The 17,705-nt window shown below is 48.3% G+C and overlaps 1 protein-coding gene across 4 annotated transcripts in view; it reads left to right on the forward strand.

Moving 5' to 3' along the window:
• Nucleotides 1–17,705, forward strand: part of LOC146205895 (protein O-mannosyl-transferase Tmtc3-like) — a 431,454-nt gene that overhangs the window by 303,589 nt on the left and 110,160 nt on the right. For all 4 annotated transcript variants that reach the window (XM_084590561.1, XM_084590560.1, XM_084590562.1 and 1 more), the window contains one exon: nt 9,682–9,951. In XM_084590561.1, coding sequence (XP_084446687.1) covers nt 9,703–9,951 — 249 coding nt within the window. In that variant the 5' untranslated portion in view covers nt 9,682–9,702. The remainder of the gene's footprint in view (nt 1–9,681; nt 9,952–17,705) is intronic.

The following is a 17,705-nucleotide window of genomic DNA, read 5'->3' on the forward strand; positions in this document are numbered from 1 at the left end:
CCGCAAGATTCTTAATATTTTGCGTTATCAAGGTTGGCTGTACAGCTTGACTAGCTTATATTGAAAGGGCTTAAGGTGAAGACAATATACATAGATGGAGAATTGGCATGAAGATTTCGTATATGCACTCATAAATTGATCTGCTTATTCGTTATTTCAATTCCAATTCCGCTGATAGCGCCAGTGAAGCGATCTACGCGTTGCTGTTTGCGTGCTATAGCCAAATAACTGTAATCATCGAGCGTTAACTATAATAGCAGTAGTAAATCGAATCTCGCAAGAAAAAAAAGCAGTAAATGAAAGAAGTTTAATATTATTTTAAGGAATTGACGAGTCTCCGTTATTGGCCCCCGTCTCCGGCTCTTCTTGCTGATCCTTGCTCGCGTAAGTGCATTTTGCTGCTTTGCTTGATAACTACCTATGTTATCTCGCACATAATTCGTTAACATGCAGTCAGTACGCTACCAAGGACATTAATTAAATGAACACCTGACACAAATAAAAATCCCCGCTTCAGCCAAGCCGCACGAACGTGTCTTCGTCGCTTAGGGCCAGCGTGTGTGGCCAGAAATCCAGGGACCCGGTGGGTTCGAATCCCATCTCACGCACGAACGTGTCTTCGTCGCTTAGGGCCAGCGTGTGTGGCCAGAGATCCAAGGGACCCGGTGGGTTCGAATCCCATCTCACCCTCTCATATCAAGGAACTACCCCAATCGGCAGATCCTATCATCCCGGCCGTGTCATCTGGTCTCTTGATCTTACCAACCAGTGCCCGGTCATGTCAACTGCCGCCTGTCGGAGGCATGCTGGTGCTTCTTTTTCGTTCACAATGCCGACAACGCCGACACCGCATTTTCCGCAGAAAGGGGCCTTTAACGCGCTAAAAGTGTGTCACGCGCAATATTCAACCAACAGGAGAGCCGGCTAGCCGAGAGGCTTACAGACGGTACCGCCCCACCAGCATAAACAGGCACATATGCGCAGGCTGGCCCAAATCACTGCGAAGCCGGGAGAAGCAGCTAAGCTACAAAACGAGGCAGCTACGTACACATTTGAGCAAGCAGGCACCAACCCTCTTCGTGCGACGTGTACAAAACGCGGAGTCCCGAGCTTAAGCGACACACGCTTCATGATAATGGCAGCCTTGAAAAACGGACAGAGAATGTCGGGAGCAACAAAGCAACATTTTAAAAGCCGCACAGCGCTCAGCTTGTGGTGTTTTTGTCCTTCGGCGCTCGTTACTTTCTCTCTCTCTCTCCCTCTCTCTCTTTTTTTTTGCACCACTTTCGATTTTTCGCAGCCTCATACATTTCCAGGCGCCGCGTGTGCATGTCATCGGGCCCGCAGCACCGTCTGAGAGCTTTATAACAAAAAAATAATCCCTAAAATCCCCGTCATTTGTAAGTGTAAGCATTTAATGCTTTATAATAACACGTCAACGACCGGTATTGTGCCGCCCACTTTTCAGTCTTTTCTTTTTTGTTTAGATTTCAACAGCGCGGTGCTTCTCTCTAGACAATAACCTAGCTCGTCAATTTCGAACACTAACTGCGGCGGGAACGAAAGCGACAGATTCGCGCAGTCTCACGCAAGAAAAGCACCGGAGGTCTGCAAATTATAGACGTCCATCCAACCTTGTAAGGAGAACTGCAAGTGGAACACGGCTCTTTTGCAACAATTGGTGCAGCCCCTGGCGCCACCGCAAGATCCTTCAAATTGACTCTCCCGTCCGTCACTGCAACTAAAGCCCGCGAAAACATGCCACTGACAGCGTGAAATGAGAAACCAGTAAAGCCGACACTCGAGCATTTCATCTGGCCGTCGCTCGGCGCTTGCGCCATAGCGAACCTGCGCCGCGCCTCAGGTATTCTGGTCGGCTGAATCGGGACTGTTTTACGCCTTAACCTCGAGCATTCCTCTTCACGGAGATTGCTCAGTGCTGCGCTTTTTCCCGTCATTGTGAAGTTACGTAAGGGGGCTTACAGCAGCCACCTGGCCGTGTTATTACGATATATTTTCTGTCCCCTCCTAGATCGCTTTCCCGCTTTGGTAGTCGCTTTCCACGAATACGGGTCTATATTTTTGCACATGCACAGCAGAAGCGAGCCGAGTCACCGCTTGAAGACGGGCCGCAGCAGACGCCGTCTCACCGTCATCGACCGGCGCAGGGGAATTCGTTGTGCTTAGCTGCTTCGCCACTGTGGCCATCTTGAGCGACTCCAGAGCTTCCCGCGCGACGCCTGCAAGGACAGCCGCGCAATAACGTCATTTCCGAGACGTGTCTCTGGCGCCTGTCACGCACTCTGGTAGGCGCGGCCGGGTGTTTTTACTCCCAGCAGGAGCTCCAGTCCACCGGGACAGCGGGAAGCTCCGCTGCGCGGCTGGAGCCGATACCAACGTGCCGACTTCCGCTTTCTAAGCGCCCTGTTCCGATAGTCTAGACGGTGCAGCTGGGCCTACACTGAGTCACTGAAGTTGTTCATGCGATGTTTAAAGGGAAACTGAAGCGGTTTTAGAATTAAACTAAATTAAATGAGTCGAATGTGTTAAGGCTAAGGTTAAATCATGCCAAGACAGGTTGTGCTAGCATTTAAATTGACGACGTAATCGCTGCATAAAGCTATTTCGGCGTTTAGGCTTCTCCGCAGTACACGCTGACGAGTAGGGATACCAGTGATGACGTCACCTGTAGAGGTGATGCATTTCCAACGTAGAAATGTTTGCTCTGAGGAAGAATACCGACACCAAGGAAGCTAAAGGTCACGAGGCGTTGTTCGGCGTCTTGGGGTGACCGTCACAGAAAGGATTGGGCGAAAGCTGCTGAAATTCGAAACGTCACCCATAATGACGTCATCAACTAGTTTCACCGCACTGCTGTAATGCACTGAGAGGAAGCCTGAGGATGGTCGTGTTTTAATAGTGGATTACGTCATAACTTTAAATGGTAGTGCGAAACCGCTCCGTGATTAATGGACTTAATATAAGGCTCCAGTGCTCTATCGGCTTGCAAGTTGTCCCGTCCTCCCGCATGCTGCTAAATTGCTGTAATGTATTCGTCAGCCGTGCGTACAACGCGGGCAAGTTGCACAGTGTAATCTTTTCTCAGATCAAAGACGCCTCTTGACTTTAACACAGTTTTGTAAAAAGAACTCTCGAAAGTTTTGTCGGAGTTACAGTGCCCTATCGTCTTAAGCAGCGCTTTCCTTTCCTATTTATGGCCTTGTCACACTGTCCACGTGTTTAGGTAGAACGAAAGGAAGAAGATGGTTCGCACGGTATAAAAAAGAACTGAACAAGGGTAGATAGGGTACGCCTCAGGTCGCAGATGAGCCAGCGTTTCGACAAGTGGACTTGTCTTCGTCTGGGCATAAAAAAAGGTATAAAAAAGAACTGAACAAGGGTAAATAGGGTACGCCTCAGGTCGCAGATGAACCAACGTTTCGACAAGTGGACTTGTCTTCGTCCACGTGTTTGCTGTTTCTCTGCCACCATATTAAGGACCCTGGTTGGAAATGTATTCACGTAACTTTTCACGGATATCTTCTGGGGTCACTATTCGAGTCTTAAAAGGTAGCTGCTATACTGTGCACGCAGCTGCTTTTGTCGCAATAATTCACATTTTCCGCACCTATGCCGGTCTGCTGTGTCAAAATTGCCGTGCTTTGCGTCGCCATATCTTTACTCTCAGGCGAAACGGCCAAAGTGGCGCCCATTGCCAACGTCATTAAATCACAGTCTAACGCAGATAATGCCTTATCCACTGTTACGCGAGCGAGTGCGAGTTGAATAAGTTACGAAATATTTTTGCGACATTTTCGTTGCACAATTTCCACTGACGCAAGATAGACAAGGCGGCTGGCAATTTAGTTGGGCCCGCAGCACGAAGCGGTTGTTTTAGTGCGTCGAGTTGGGTAATTAATTGCGCGACGCTGGTTTGGACCCACTCGAGTACGGAGATGAAGGGGGGGGGGGGGGGGAAACAAGAGGTCCGTAAATCACCTTCACTCACACACATACACGCACAAAAAGAAAGAAGGTGAAAAATCTCCGTCAGAAGCAATTTGCTTCGCTCGCCCGCCCTGTCCCTAGCCCCATAATGAGAGTTGTTCGTTTTTGCTTCCGCAATTTATAGGCTTTTTCCGGCTCTCGGCGCACGCCACATGAAAGGGTGTCGACGCTGAGATAAGCGCCGCAAGAGAACGCGTGCTCGTAAACACGGAAGAATCGGCCCTCGACGCCAGCCATGCATTTTTGACACGCGTTGATAACGGCTGCGCTCCCGCTTTTGCTGCTCGATCTCTCTCTCTCTCTTTCTCTCTCTCTCTCTCTCTCTCTCTCTCTATATATATATATATATATATATATATATATATATATATATATATATATATATATATATATATATGAATAGCCAGTGTGGTCGTCCGCCCGCAGACCTACGGCTGTTCCTTGATGGCACAAAGAAACACCTACGGAAAGGCAGACAGGAAGGCGGAGAGGGTGGGAAAAAGAAATCCAGTCATTTGAAGGCCTACAAGCTCATAACAGCAAACAAACGCTAATGCAGGGACTGTTTGTACGTCATAACGGCACTTACATATTTATGGCAGCGATTCGGCATCGACGCGTGGGCTCTCTTTCTCTATCTCTCTCCTCTCTTTTGCCCTTTCTTCCTTTTTTTCGTGCGCTCATGTTTTCTTTTCTCCTCCTCCTCTCTTGCCTACCCCCAATTTCCCCCGCTAATGCATTCTTTATTGGGTTCTGAGCAGGCTTTCTCTTTTCCCGCTCGCTCTTCATGAGGCTGCCGCCTCACCCGTGCGCTGCCAAATCCACGGGACGGCCGGATGCCAGCGTGCGGATGGGGGTCGCCATTACAGTCCTATCACGTCCGTTGACAGCCGCGCGAAGCAGCACGCGGGACGCGGCGATAGTGATAATGATTAGAATTCCGCGTGTGGCTGTGTTTCTAGGTGCCACGCGGAACCCCCGTGCGCCGATGGCTGTGCGAGGGAGAGCGCGGTGAGGGAGGGAAGGGTCGGTTGATTCGCGGGAGACGGAAAGTAAGAAAAATGAAGCACGCGTGGCAGGCGCTGCTTTTCAAATTGCACGCGCTGGCACTGTAGTCTACGAGGGCTGCCACCGCGCCGCGCCGCAAGCTCACGGGGAGACTAGGCTGCATAAGACGCCAACGGCGCAGCTGAAGAAGCCCTGCGATGGAACCCGGACCATGGCGGCCGTTTTCACGGGATTCACAAAGAAAGGCCGCTCCTTTGATCGCCCCCCTGAGCACGTCTCTAGACGGGACTCGTGCTTTGAATAGTGAACGAGATTTCTGCGAAGGCGGCCTTAAGAGCTCCGCTGTTTTGAAGAAGACTATCGAGGGGGGGAGGAAAGGAGGATACATTCAGCGCGCCGCGATCCTTTTCTTTCTCTCGCCTAGCATTCTCGCCTTGGTTTTGTTTTTGGCATTTTTATTCTCCTTTTCTTCCCCGCCAAGCGCGAATTTTTATGTATATCGCGCTAAACCGAAACGGAGGCTTTGGAAACAGGAAACATGCTAGTGAGTGCACTTGAGTGTCTGTTTGTGATCAAAGCAGAACCCCCCTCCTCCCTCCCCTATTCTGGCTCGTAAAGGAACTCTTAATTCTCAACGCCTAAGTGACCCTCCCAGATGCCAGTGAGGCTACTTGGTGAGAAATCGGAAAGGTCCTACCCTTACAACGTTACTCCGAAAAGAAAAGAGAATTATTTACCTCCTTCATTGCTCTACTCAGGCGGCTGGGAGGATGTTGAGCAAGCGGAACTCTCCTTTTAACGGAGTAAAGTTTGGCAACCAAGCATTTATTGCACTACCTCTGGGCACTCGCTGTATTATGCATTGAAGAAAGGAAGAAAGAATATGCTTCGGGATAAGCATGCTGAACTGTTCTTGCGGCTGTCGACGCGCCACATAAGCAACGTGTTTCCCCTTTGCAAGCGATACGGGCCACCGCAACCGACGTTCACTATACTTCCTTTCTCTAGTTTCCTGCAGCGCATATACCAAAGCTGTGATGAGTGCAGAGGCAAAATTATGACGGTGCGGACTGTAGGGCCAGTATAAAATGAGCATATGGGATAGCGTGCTTTAAAATACACATCCGCTAAGCGCTATTCGAATCGGGCTGCAACGTACGCTCAATTTATGGACGGTATTTCCCGAACTTAGCGTGAGCGTTTCTTTCACGGGGTGCGTACTTCGAAGCAGGAATTCTCGTTTCTGAGCGAATTCACTCTTGTTACGGGATACGTTCACTGGTCATATAGATGAGGAATCGGGCTTTCATTGTACCTCATCTCACCCACACCGAAATCTATAAATTTTCGGCATTTTCGTTTTAAATTCTGAGCGATGATTTTGCCATTCCTAGACCGGAAAATTAATGTCGCTTCTTTTTCTCTTGACAAAAATGGATTCCGCTTTTGAAAACTAAATGTCTCCCCTCGGCTCAATATTATCAGAAATTACCACTTATTTGCGTGCGTTGGGCTAAAAGTCTGGCTGTGACAAAAAGCGCAACATCCCGCACTATATTCCTTCCGTGCTCGGTACGTAGACAGCGTCTATTACTCTTGTCCAACAACGCATCTATGTAAACGACACGGCCAGACGACGAGGAGCAGAAGGGCGCATTTAACCCTCTCTCCTGGTCTCTACCTTTCGCAGTGCTGCAAGGAACTTACGAGATTGAGTATAGATAGTTCCTTTCCACGGCGCTCATTTTTATCGGGCATGTTGTCCATCATCCCGCAGTAGGGGCGTGGCAGGCGCTCTTCGGCGCTCCCGGATGGGCCGCGACTGGTGCAATTCCCTCACCGCCCTTGCTGTATGCGGGAGGTTGTTCTTTTTTTTTTTTCCTTTCGTAAATTGTAAGATTAGCGTTCAATTAAGACTCGGAAAGTTTATGAAAATTTCACGCGGTCATTAAAACAGTCATTAAAAGAGCTCATGAGGCCTTCTGCCTCTGGTTCCGTGGATGCCGTTTCCGGTAACGCTATCGAAAAGGCGAGGTTATCTAAACATTAATGCCTTGTTTTTTCTTTTCGAATATTTTGGTTTTCACTGTGAATACTTTGTTTCCCTAATCACTGGCGCCCCATTTTTGGAAGGTACGTGAAGCAGATTACGCTGCAAGCCGTTTTTCTAACTGTGACTCAAAAAGTGATGGTTCTTAAGCTCAGCGCAGGTCACGAAGGTTTCTCTCCTGCTCAATATGAAGAACAGAAGAAAAAAATTACGGTTGTTGTGGAGGGCCACTTCGGCGTGTTTTACGGACGATGCTGTAGATGGAACATTTCAGAAGGATAATAAGGGGTTTTGTGCCTGTACTAGCGTTACCAAATTGTGAGGCGGGGCTTCTGACCGATTCGTAGGGTTCTTTGAGGCTACAGCCAGCCTAACGGACAGCCCCTTGGTCTGTGTCTTTTTCTCACTGCCTTGCTTGTAATACTCTATGAAAACTTCAGAAAAGCAAATTACTAGAATTTTTTTTTTTTAATTCTTACATAACCGTGTTTGCTGATAGGGCGTGTATGCAAGGTCTCGTAAGTACCGCTGGCAATCCCAGGCTCTGCCTTAGAAAGGAAGGAAAGTTCTGCCCATCCTGCACAAGTTTGAACCACTGGGCGCCTTGCAGATGATTATTCGGCGGCCAGAAAAATCTGCGAAAGAGCAGTCACGCGTCGACAATGCGCCATTTATCTACGCCCCAAAGCAACCACAGTGACACTTTTCCCACGCTGAAACTTCTTTGATGACGGGCTCACGCGTTTTCCAGGTCGAATTCAGAACATCTCCCTGCTGTCAAGTGCGAATTGTCTCGACCTTACCTTGTGCCTTAATTTATTCGCGGGTTCGCTGCAGTCTTTGGCGGGCTTTGTGGCTTGCTGCGTTTTTAATATTATCTCAACCTGCCGAACATGGCTTTCATTCCCGGGGGCTCTCCTCTGCTTCCTGACGGCGAGAGCTTTAATCTAAGAAAGCATTTCCGGTAATAGTTTTAGTTAAAAAACCTGAGCATAGGGTGCTTAAACGCCCCTTTTGGCGCCGCACACCTGCGTGGGGCTCCGTGCAGATTAGAGTCTCGCAAAGTCATCCGTAGATTATTTAAAATTACCCAGAAAGGAGTTTTTAAATGCGGTGAATTCTAACAGATATTTTCTTTCACATTGGACGTGGAGAGTACTCGTTTACGGCAAGCCGCGAGCCTTTTTCAAAGGTGCTATTTTTATACTTAAAAATATACCCAGTGTGACATAGACCAAGTGGACGAGCGAGTTGGATTTGAGCAGAACAAACAAGGATGCAAAGATGTTGGAAAAAGAGCTGCATTATGCACTGCTCTCGTCTGACAACGATGCTTAATTGCTTCGTTATTAAATACAGGAAAAAGTAACTATATACAGATTCAATTTCCGAAGCCTGGTTGTCGCGTCGCTGAAACACAATTCAATTCCGTTTAACTTGCCAGAAATAGTTTGTAATGATTCAGGTTATTCAGAGAGTGAATAGGTAGGATTGGCCATTAACGCGACCTTAGCCTTAAACAGGCGAGTTCTGCTGAATAACTGATCTAATGTAGACGCTCGTCTGCCAAATTTCAAATGTAAATAGTGACAATGCCACCCTAGCTGGTTTTATTATTTTTTTGTCACTTTTTGAAGAACGATACGGCCAGAATTTCACCTTTTCCGGGTAGAAAGGTTTGATCCTGATGATGAATTTTACCGGCGTAAAGACAGATCTTACCGAAAAGGGATATTCCATGAAATATTTTTATTTCAGTGAAGGTGGGGCCAAGGCCCATTCGCCAAGCAATCCATGCAAGATAAGCGCAGCACCAGGTCATGGGGAAACCCGCCGGTGATAGGGAAGATTTGAAGGACAGCATTTCAATCTGTGTTTCCAGATCAGAGCAGTATCATACATCTAACTTAGAATGATACCCATTTGAAACAATGACTGAGACAAGCAATTACTCGAGTATCACACCAAGAGACGACTGCTGCTTTTTAGGCGAAATTTCATCATGTAACTGGCTGTAACATCAGTAGTGGTGAATGTTTTGTTGTTCGAGATTTGGCGTACCTGGCAGCCTCACAAAATGTCGCAATCGCTTTGTTCTTCAATAATTTACTTACATTTATTTCCGGCCCCTCGCATCCTGCAGCCTGCAGCTTAAGCTGCGGCTTTTAACCAACATTAAAGATGTCATTCTTAAATTAAACTAAGGAAGAGGAATGAGGGAGGGTCTACCGTTATCACTGACACTTTTTCTTTTTTTTGTCCCATGGGATGCGAAATATTAGGTCAAATCTTCTCTTTTGAGGTTTTTGCTCCTATAATACCAAGTCCATTACTGGACCTCGAAGATAAAGCCAAATCGTCCGGAGGGTCTGGTATGCGTCCGAACCCACAAATTCAACAAGCTATACAAGGCAGAGCCACAAGCCTTTAGCGCCCCTATCATCTCACTGCACGGCGATTGTGTTTGCCCTTCTGATCCAAGTGCAGCTTGAGGCCCTGGATCGAATATTCCGGGCGGCTTGTAGTACTGAAATTGCTTGGAGGGGCTGTGCTCTGAGGGGTGCCGCCGAGGAGACCACGACTGCAGCACAGTATGCACACGTTTGTTTTCCCAGACGGTCGGAGTCGTGGCCGGCATGCTGCAGCCCTGGTGCAAGCGGCGGCAGCCCGGCGCCTGGAGCCCCTGTGGACGCGGCGGCCGGTCTCCACGGGCCGCACACGCAGTCCTCGTGGCCGCGGCCGCCTGCTCGGCGTACGCCTCGTCGCTGGGCGTAGGGCTCGTGTTCGACGACCTGGCGGCGGTCAAAGCCAACAGGGACCTCAGACCCAGCACGCCTGTCGCCAACCTCTTCTTCAACGACTTCTGGGGCACGCCGCTTAGGAAGGTGAGCGTCCTACCCTGCATTCGACTTCCGGAACGCTTCGCTTTGCGTCAACCAAATTATATCGCTTTTCTTTATTGCTGTATCCGCGGGACGAAACATGCTTGTTTTCAGCTCTTTGTGGTTATATGTGACCCGCAAAATTAAATATTCAGTTTCCATTACGCAAACTCCTTTTAATCTAATTTTTATTTTGTACTAGCATGCATCACTGCTATGTCACCTTGTGTTGTTTTTATCTGCGCCAGGTTCTGTTATTTCCTCAAATTTCTGTGTCGTCACTCTGCTTCGTACAGTATCTATGCGACTGCGAAGAAGTAAAGGTGAAGCTATGGCTGAAAAGAAAAAAAAAAAAAGCTTTTAATTGATTCAATAGAAATGATAGATTAAAAAAAAAAGCTTTCTATGGCGAAATACTTTAACCCCACTCACTCAAGCATTTTCGGATTGAACATGAATTTCACTACATGCAATATCGTTTGCACAATTATATATATATATATATATATATATATTATCACGAAGACAGGGATTTATGGGAAGCGGTAACAGGGCAGACACACAGTCAAGACAGGGGTTCACGGGAAACGGTAACACAGAGTCAAGAGTCCACAGTCCTAGCTAGCCGAAGCGCACGAGAGTCTACAACTTCTGCGTCTTTCAAGCGCTACCTCAAACCCCCAGGTGGCATTGTTCCCCCCTCGAAAACAAAAAATCGCAAGCTCACAGAAAAAACTGATCCGGATGGTAAATACGACTTTCAGCGGGTGAAATAAGACTTCATGCGAAGCACATGCACCAGGTCAGACGAGCACTGACGACTAGAACTCGGTACAGTTCCGTCTGGAATAACGTCATAAGTAACTTCTGATAGGCGACGCAACACTCTGTTGAGTCCAAAGTAACGATTGAGAAGTTTATATGACAGGCCTGGACGCCGGACAGATGTCCACACTCAGACTTTGTCACCAGGCTGGATCACGATGTAGCGATGTCGGTCGTTGTATCGGCGTGCATCTGTTGCTTGCTGTTTTGTAATGTGATTATGGGCGAGTTGACGAGCTTCCTCGGCTTAGTTGGCGAATTCTTCTGCGTCAGCGGTAAGCAGCTGGTCGTCAGCCGCACATGGCAGCATAGTGTCGGGCATGGTCTGTACATCACGCCCGTATACTAGGCGAAACGGAGGGAATCGAGTTGTTTCTTGGACGGCCGTGTTATATGCAAATTGGGCATAAGGCAATATCTCGTCCCATGTTTTATGCCGCACATCTACGTACATGGCGAGCATGTCCGCTATTGTTTTGTTTAGTCGCTCGGTAAGGCCATTAGCCCCTTCATGGATCACTGCCTTGTCGTGGCGGAGGGGCTTGCGAAACTCGATGAAGTCGTGAGCTCTGCTGTGTAGGGCCACCCAAGATAGACAGGTCACGGCAGAGAGTTCTGACAAAGTGTGATTCACTGGAGAAGGTAATGGCAACCCACTCCAGTATTTCCTGCCAAGAAAACCCTATGGCCAGTCACAATACCATTAAAGATATGGCGCCGGAAGATGAGCCCCCCAGGTTGGATGGCGTCCCACATGTTAATGGGGATGAACAAAGGGCGATTCCTAGTAGCTCCAGGACGAATGAAGCGGCTGGGCTAAAGCCAAAAGGACGCTCAGTTGTGGATGTGTCGGGAAGCGACCGGAAAGTCCGATGTTGCAAGGAGATATATCACATAGCAACATGGAATGTAAGATCTATGACGCAAGGTAAACTGGATGTTGTCAAGCGAGAAATGGACAGATTGAACATTGATATCTTGGGTATCAGCGAGCTCAAGTGGACCGGAATGGGACAATTTAACTACGGCGACCATTATGTCTTTTTTTGTGGGCACGAATCCAAGAGAAGGAATGGGGTCGCTCTCATAGTAAACAGAAGAATGGGCAAAGCAGTGCTAGGGTACAACCCCAAAAACGACCGAATGATTTCACTTCGGATCCAAGGTCACCCTTTCAACATAACAGCTATCCAAGTATATGCACCGACCACTGCTGCTGAAGAAGCTGACGTTGAGAGATTTTATGCGGACCTACAATGCCTTTTAGACCACACCCCATCATCAGACGTCGTTTTTCTCATAGGAGACTGGAATGCTAAGGTCGGGAGTGAAGAAATATCCGGAATTATAGGCAAGTTCGGTCTTGGCGAGCCAAATGAAGCTGGGCAGAGGCTAGTAGAGTTTTGTCAAGAAAACAACCTGACCATAGCGAATACTCATTTTCAACAGCCCAAGAGGCGCCTGTACACATGGACTTCACCGGACGGTCTGTACAGGAATCAGATCGATTATATTCTTTGCCGGCAGAGATGAAGAAGCACTATACAAGCAGTAAAAACAAGGCCTGGGGCCGATTGTGGCACCGATCATCAGCTTCTTGTTGCCAAAATTAAGCTTCGATTGAGGAAAACGCAGAAAACTAGAAGGACTTTCAGGTATGATCTGGATCAAATTCCATTAGAATATGCTGTGGAAGTGAGGAATCGATTTCAAGAATTAGATCTGGAAGACAGAGAGCCCGAAGAGATGTGGACTGATGATCGTGATATAATACAAGAAGTTGCTACTAAGGTAGTTCCAAAGCAAAAGAAATGCAAGAAAGCAAACTGGTTATCTGAAGAGGCTTTGCAAATAGCTGAGGAAAGGAGGATGGCAAAAGTTATGGGGGAAAGAGAAAGATACAAGGTTCTCAATGCGGATTTTCAGAAAATAGCAAGGAGAGATAAGAATGCCTTCCTGAACATACAGTGCCAAGCAGTTGAGGACAACAGCCAATTAAGGAACACTGGAGCTCTGTATAAGACAATCAAAGATATCAAAGGAAGCTTCTGTGCTAAGCTGGGCGTGATAAAGGACAAACAAGGCAAGGACCTCACTGAAGCCTCAGAGATATAGAAGAGGTGGCAGGAATACACAGAAGAACTGTACAAGAAGGACCCGAATGTGCAAACCCAACATAAGACGGTTGTGATTACTGATCTCGAGCCGGGCATCCTGAAGAGTGAAGTTGAATGGGCCTTAGCCAGCCTTGCTAAGAACAAAGCTAGCGGAATTGATGGTATTCCAGCTGAGTTGCTTCAAAACATCAACCATGACGCTGTTAACATTCTGCATACATTATGTCAGAAGATTTGGACAACCCTGCAGTGGCCACAGGATTGGAGGAGGTCAGTTTATATCCCCACTCCAAAGAAAGGCAGTGCCAAAGATTGTTCCAACTACCGCACGATCGCGCTTATTTCGCATGCTAGCAAGGTGATGTTGAAAATCCTCCAAGGTAGGCTGCAGCAGTATGTGGATCGGGAGCTTCCGGACGTGCAAGCTGGGTTTCGCAAGGGCAGAGGAACTAGAGACCAAATTGTTAACCTTCGCTGGATCATGGAAAAAGCAAGAGAGTTCCAGAAACCCATCTACTTCTGCTTTATTGATTATGCAAAAGCGTTTGACTGTGTAGATCACAGCAGATTGTGGCAAGCTCTCCAAGAGATGGGAGTTCCAATTCACCTCATTTGTCTCCTCAGGAACGTGTATGAAGGGCAAGAGGCCACAGTCAGAACTGGGCATGGTCTTACTGATTGGTTTCCGATCGAGAAATGAGTGAGGCAAGGCTGCATACTGTCGCCCTGCCTATTTAACCTATATGCAGAGTGCATCATGAGGAAGGCCGGTCTGGACGAGTCTTCAGCTGGAGTGAAGATTGCTGGAAAACGTATCAACAACCTTAGATATGCGGATGATACCATTTTAATGGCAGAAAGTGAAGTGGAACTCAAGAGACTTCTGATCCGCGTACAAGAAGAGAGTGAGAAGTTTGGGCTTAAACTGAACATTAAAAAGAAAAAGATCATGGCGTTTTGCCCTATCAAGTCCTGGAGCATCAATGGACAAGAAGTGGAAGCTGTGACAGATTTTCTCTTCTTGGGCTCCAAGATTACCTCGGAAGGAGACTGCAGCCATGAAATTAGGAGACGCCTGCTTCTGGGAAAGAGAGCAGTGGTTAGCCTTGACCGCCTAGTAAAGAGCAGAGACATTAGTCTGCCAACCAAGATCCGTATAACTCGTGCTATGGTCTTTCCAGTTGTGATGTATGGATGCGAGAGTTGGACTGTGAAAAAGGCTGACCGCCGAAGAATTGACGCGTTTGAATTGTGGTGCTGGCGAAGACTCTTGAGAGTTCCTTGGACTGCCAGAAGATCAAATCAGTCGATATTGTCGACCATAAACACTGACTGCTCATTGGAGGGTCAAATTTTAAAGTTAAAGCTCAGCTACTTTGGTCATCTGATGAGAAGAGAGGAGTCGCTGGAGAAAGATTTGATGTTGGGAAAGGTTGAGGGTCGCCGGAGAAGGGGTAGGCAGCGAACGCGTTGGTTAGATGGCATCCTCGAGGCACTGCAGATGAAGTTATGTGATATTAGGAAGATAGTGAGAGACCGGAAAGCGTGGCGTGACATGGTCCATAGGGTCACGAAGAGTCGGACACGACTGAATGACTAAACTGAACTGAACTGAAGGCCATTAGACTGAGGATGGTAGGCAGTAGTCTTTCGGTGATATGTCTGGCTTAGTTGGAAAACTTCTTTAAGAAGACGCGCTGTAAATGCCTTGCCACGATCAGTGATGACGTATGAAGGGGCGCCATGGCGGAGGACAATCTGCGTCATGAAACATTGTGCCACTTCGGAGGATGTTGCACGTGGCATCGCTATAGTTTCCGCGTAACGTGTCAGATAATCTGCAGCCACGATAATCCACTTATTGCCAGCTGATCATAGAGGAAAAGGGCCGAGAAAGTCCATACCAATTTGGCTGGCTTCAATGGCGGTGTCTTGCGTCGCTGGCACTGGCGGCAACCGCTAACACATTGATGAACGGTGGCGGCACGTTTGGGCCAGTAGTACGCCTGGTGCACTCTGGTAAGGGTGCGTGCAAAGCCCAAGTGTGCAGCGGTGAGTCCATCATGGCAAGCATGAAGAATTTCGTCGCGGAGAACTGCAGGGATGACCAGAAGATGGGCTCGGTCACTGTTGCCGGCGCTTTTCTTGTAGAGGATTCCGTCGCGCGTACAGAAGGATGACAAGTTCTTAGCAAACAGTTGAGATACTGTAGAATCGAAACCCTCCAGATAATCGATCGCAATTTTGAGGTCTGGATCAGCCCGTTGCCGGGCCTTTAAATCAGAGGAACTGATAATGCCAAGAAAATGGGCGTCTAGCTTCGTCCGTACTGTCATGGGCCAACTCCACGGGTGATCGAGACAGTGTGTCAGTATCTTCGTGTTTACATCCATATTTATAAACGATAGAGTAATCAAATTTCTTCATACGAAGACTCCACCGTGCAAGACGTCCTGATGGGTCTCGGAGACTAGCCAGCCAACACAAAGCATGATGGTCTGTCACAACTTTAAATTTACGGCCGTAGAAATAAGGCCGGAATTTCATTGTGGCCCAAACGACGGCGAGACACTCCTTTTCAGAAGTTGAATAGTTTGATTCTGCCCGAAAAAGGGTGCGGCTAGCATAAGCGATCACTTTTTCCTCGCCTTGCTGATGCTGGAGCAGAACAGCACCCAGACCGACGTTGCTGGCATCGGTGTGAATTTTGGTGGCGGCGTCCTCATCAAAGTGTGCAAGAACGGGAGGGTTGTGCAGCCGTTGGCGCAGCTCGGTGAATGCCTCCTGCTGCTCGGAAGACTAGACATACGGGACGTCATCACGTGTCAGACGCGTCAAGGGCTCTGCAATCTTAGCAAAATCAGCAATGAAACGGCGATAGTATGCGCACAGGCCCAAGGAACGTCGGACTGCTTTCTTCGTGGTAGGAATGGGGAAGTTGGCTACAGCAGCTGTTTTGTCAGGATCAGGCCGGACACCATCAGCGCTAACCACATGACCGAGAAATTTCAGCTCCTGATATCCAAAGTGACATTTTTCCGGTTTGAGTGTCAAATCGGCCGAGCGAAGAGCGTCCAATACCGTTCGCAGCCGTTTAAGATGTTGGTCAAACGTTTCTGAAGACACGATGACGTCATCCAAGTAAACCAAACAGGTTTGTCATTTAAGACCATCAAGTACGGTGTCCTACATTCTCTGGAACGTCGCTGGCGCTGACCACAGACCGAAAGGCAGTACTAATTCATATAAACCATCGGGTGTGACAAAGGCAGTCTTTTCCCGATCGCGCTCATCAACTTCTATCTGCCAATAACCACTTTTTAAATCGATGGAGGAAAATAACTTGTCGCTGCGAAGTCGGTCGAGCGAATCGTCGATACGGGGGAATGGATATACATTTTTTTTTTTTTCGTGATGTCATTCAGTTTCCTGTAATCAACACGAAAACGCAGCATGCCATCCTTTTTCTTAACCAACACGACTGACGACGACCACAGGCTTTTAGACGGATGAATAAAATCATCATTAAGCATTTCCTGGACTTGTGTCCGAATTGCCTCGCGTTATTTGGCCGAAATGCGGTAGGGCTGCTTTCGAATAGGTCGGGCATCGTCAGACGTTAAGATGCGATGCTTGGTGATAGAAGTTTGCCGGACTTTCGATGATGAGGCAAAGCACGGGGCGTACTCCAGCAGTAAGGCACGCAGGTCGCGTTGTTGACAGGCAGAAATATCACTGCTAACATCGATGCGGTCTAGAATACCAGGAGTATTAATAATGTTAGACGCAAAGCATTCGGAAGCTTCGTTTAACAGTTCGGCGAACGCGATGGCAGTAGAGCGATAGAGGTGGCGAGATCCATTCGTGAAGTTCGTGACAGGAAGCTCAGAGTAACCATTGCTGAGAATAATTAAGCTTCGAGCTGCACAGATGCCTTGAGAAAATAAAAGCGAACGGTTACCTTCAGCTATTATCGGCCGTCACGTAGCCCGTCACACACAACACTCACAAACACGCTGGAGCGGGCAGGCACTGAAACACTTTCGGTTGAAGCTCGCAGGGCGCATGTACGCTGGCCGTCGGTTGGGCTGGCATCCGCTTTCTCCGTTGAGAACGAGACCGTTCGCTGTCGGAGATCGATGATGGCGCCATATTCTCACAGAAATCCACACCGAGAATCAAATCACGAGAACATTCTCGGAGAACGACGCAGCTGACAACAAAACGTTGACGTACGAACCTGGATTCTAGACGTGCACTGTTCAATAGGAGTAATTATATGCCCCCCAGCCGTGCGTATCTGCGTGCTACACCATGGTGTCACAACCTTCCTAAGATGCGCTGCCAGTTTTCCACTCAAAATCGAAAAGTCTGCTCCGGTATCCACTAAAGCGCTGACATAATGACTATCGATGCACACAGGGATCTCCAGCGATAGCCGGTCTCGTGAACCAAATTCTGTCGTTTCTGCTCCAAAATCCATATCTGTTCTAATTGGGGGGACTTCTTTGTGCTGACATTTAGCGGCCCCGCCCCCGGAGTTTGCTCTACTCAGTTTTCTCGGCGGGTGCTTGGCGAGCGACCAGGCGGTGCTCGCGGGAAGTCACCTGTTGTTGAAGGGGATGGCCGACGTGGGGAGGGAGACCTTGATATATTTGCGCGAAATAGGATTGAAGGCAGGGAGATTAACCAGACGGGTGTCCAGTTGGCTACCCTGCACGCCTGTCGTCGTTTTGAGCATGATCCAGACGGCCATGTGCAGGTCTAGAGGAGGGTGCCGAGGTTGGTCTCCATCAGGTCGACCAGGAGAAGCCG

Source organism: Amblyomma maculatum, chromosome 1 (genome assembly GCF_055883805.1).
Source record: "Amblyomma maculatum isolate TAMU_Amacu chromosome 1, ASM5588380v1, whole genome shotgun sequence".
Classification (NCBI taxonomy): domain Eukaryota; kingdom Metazoa; phylum Arthropoda; class Arachnida; order Ixodida; family Ixodidae; genus Amblyomma; species Amblyomma maculatum.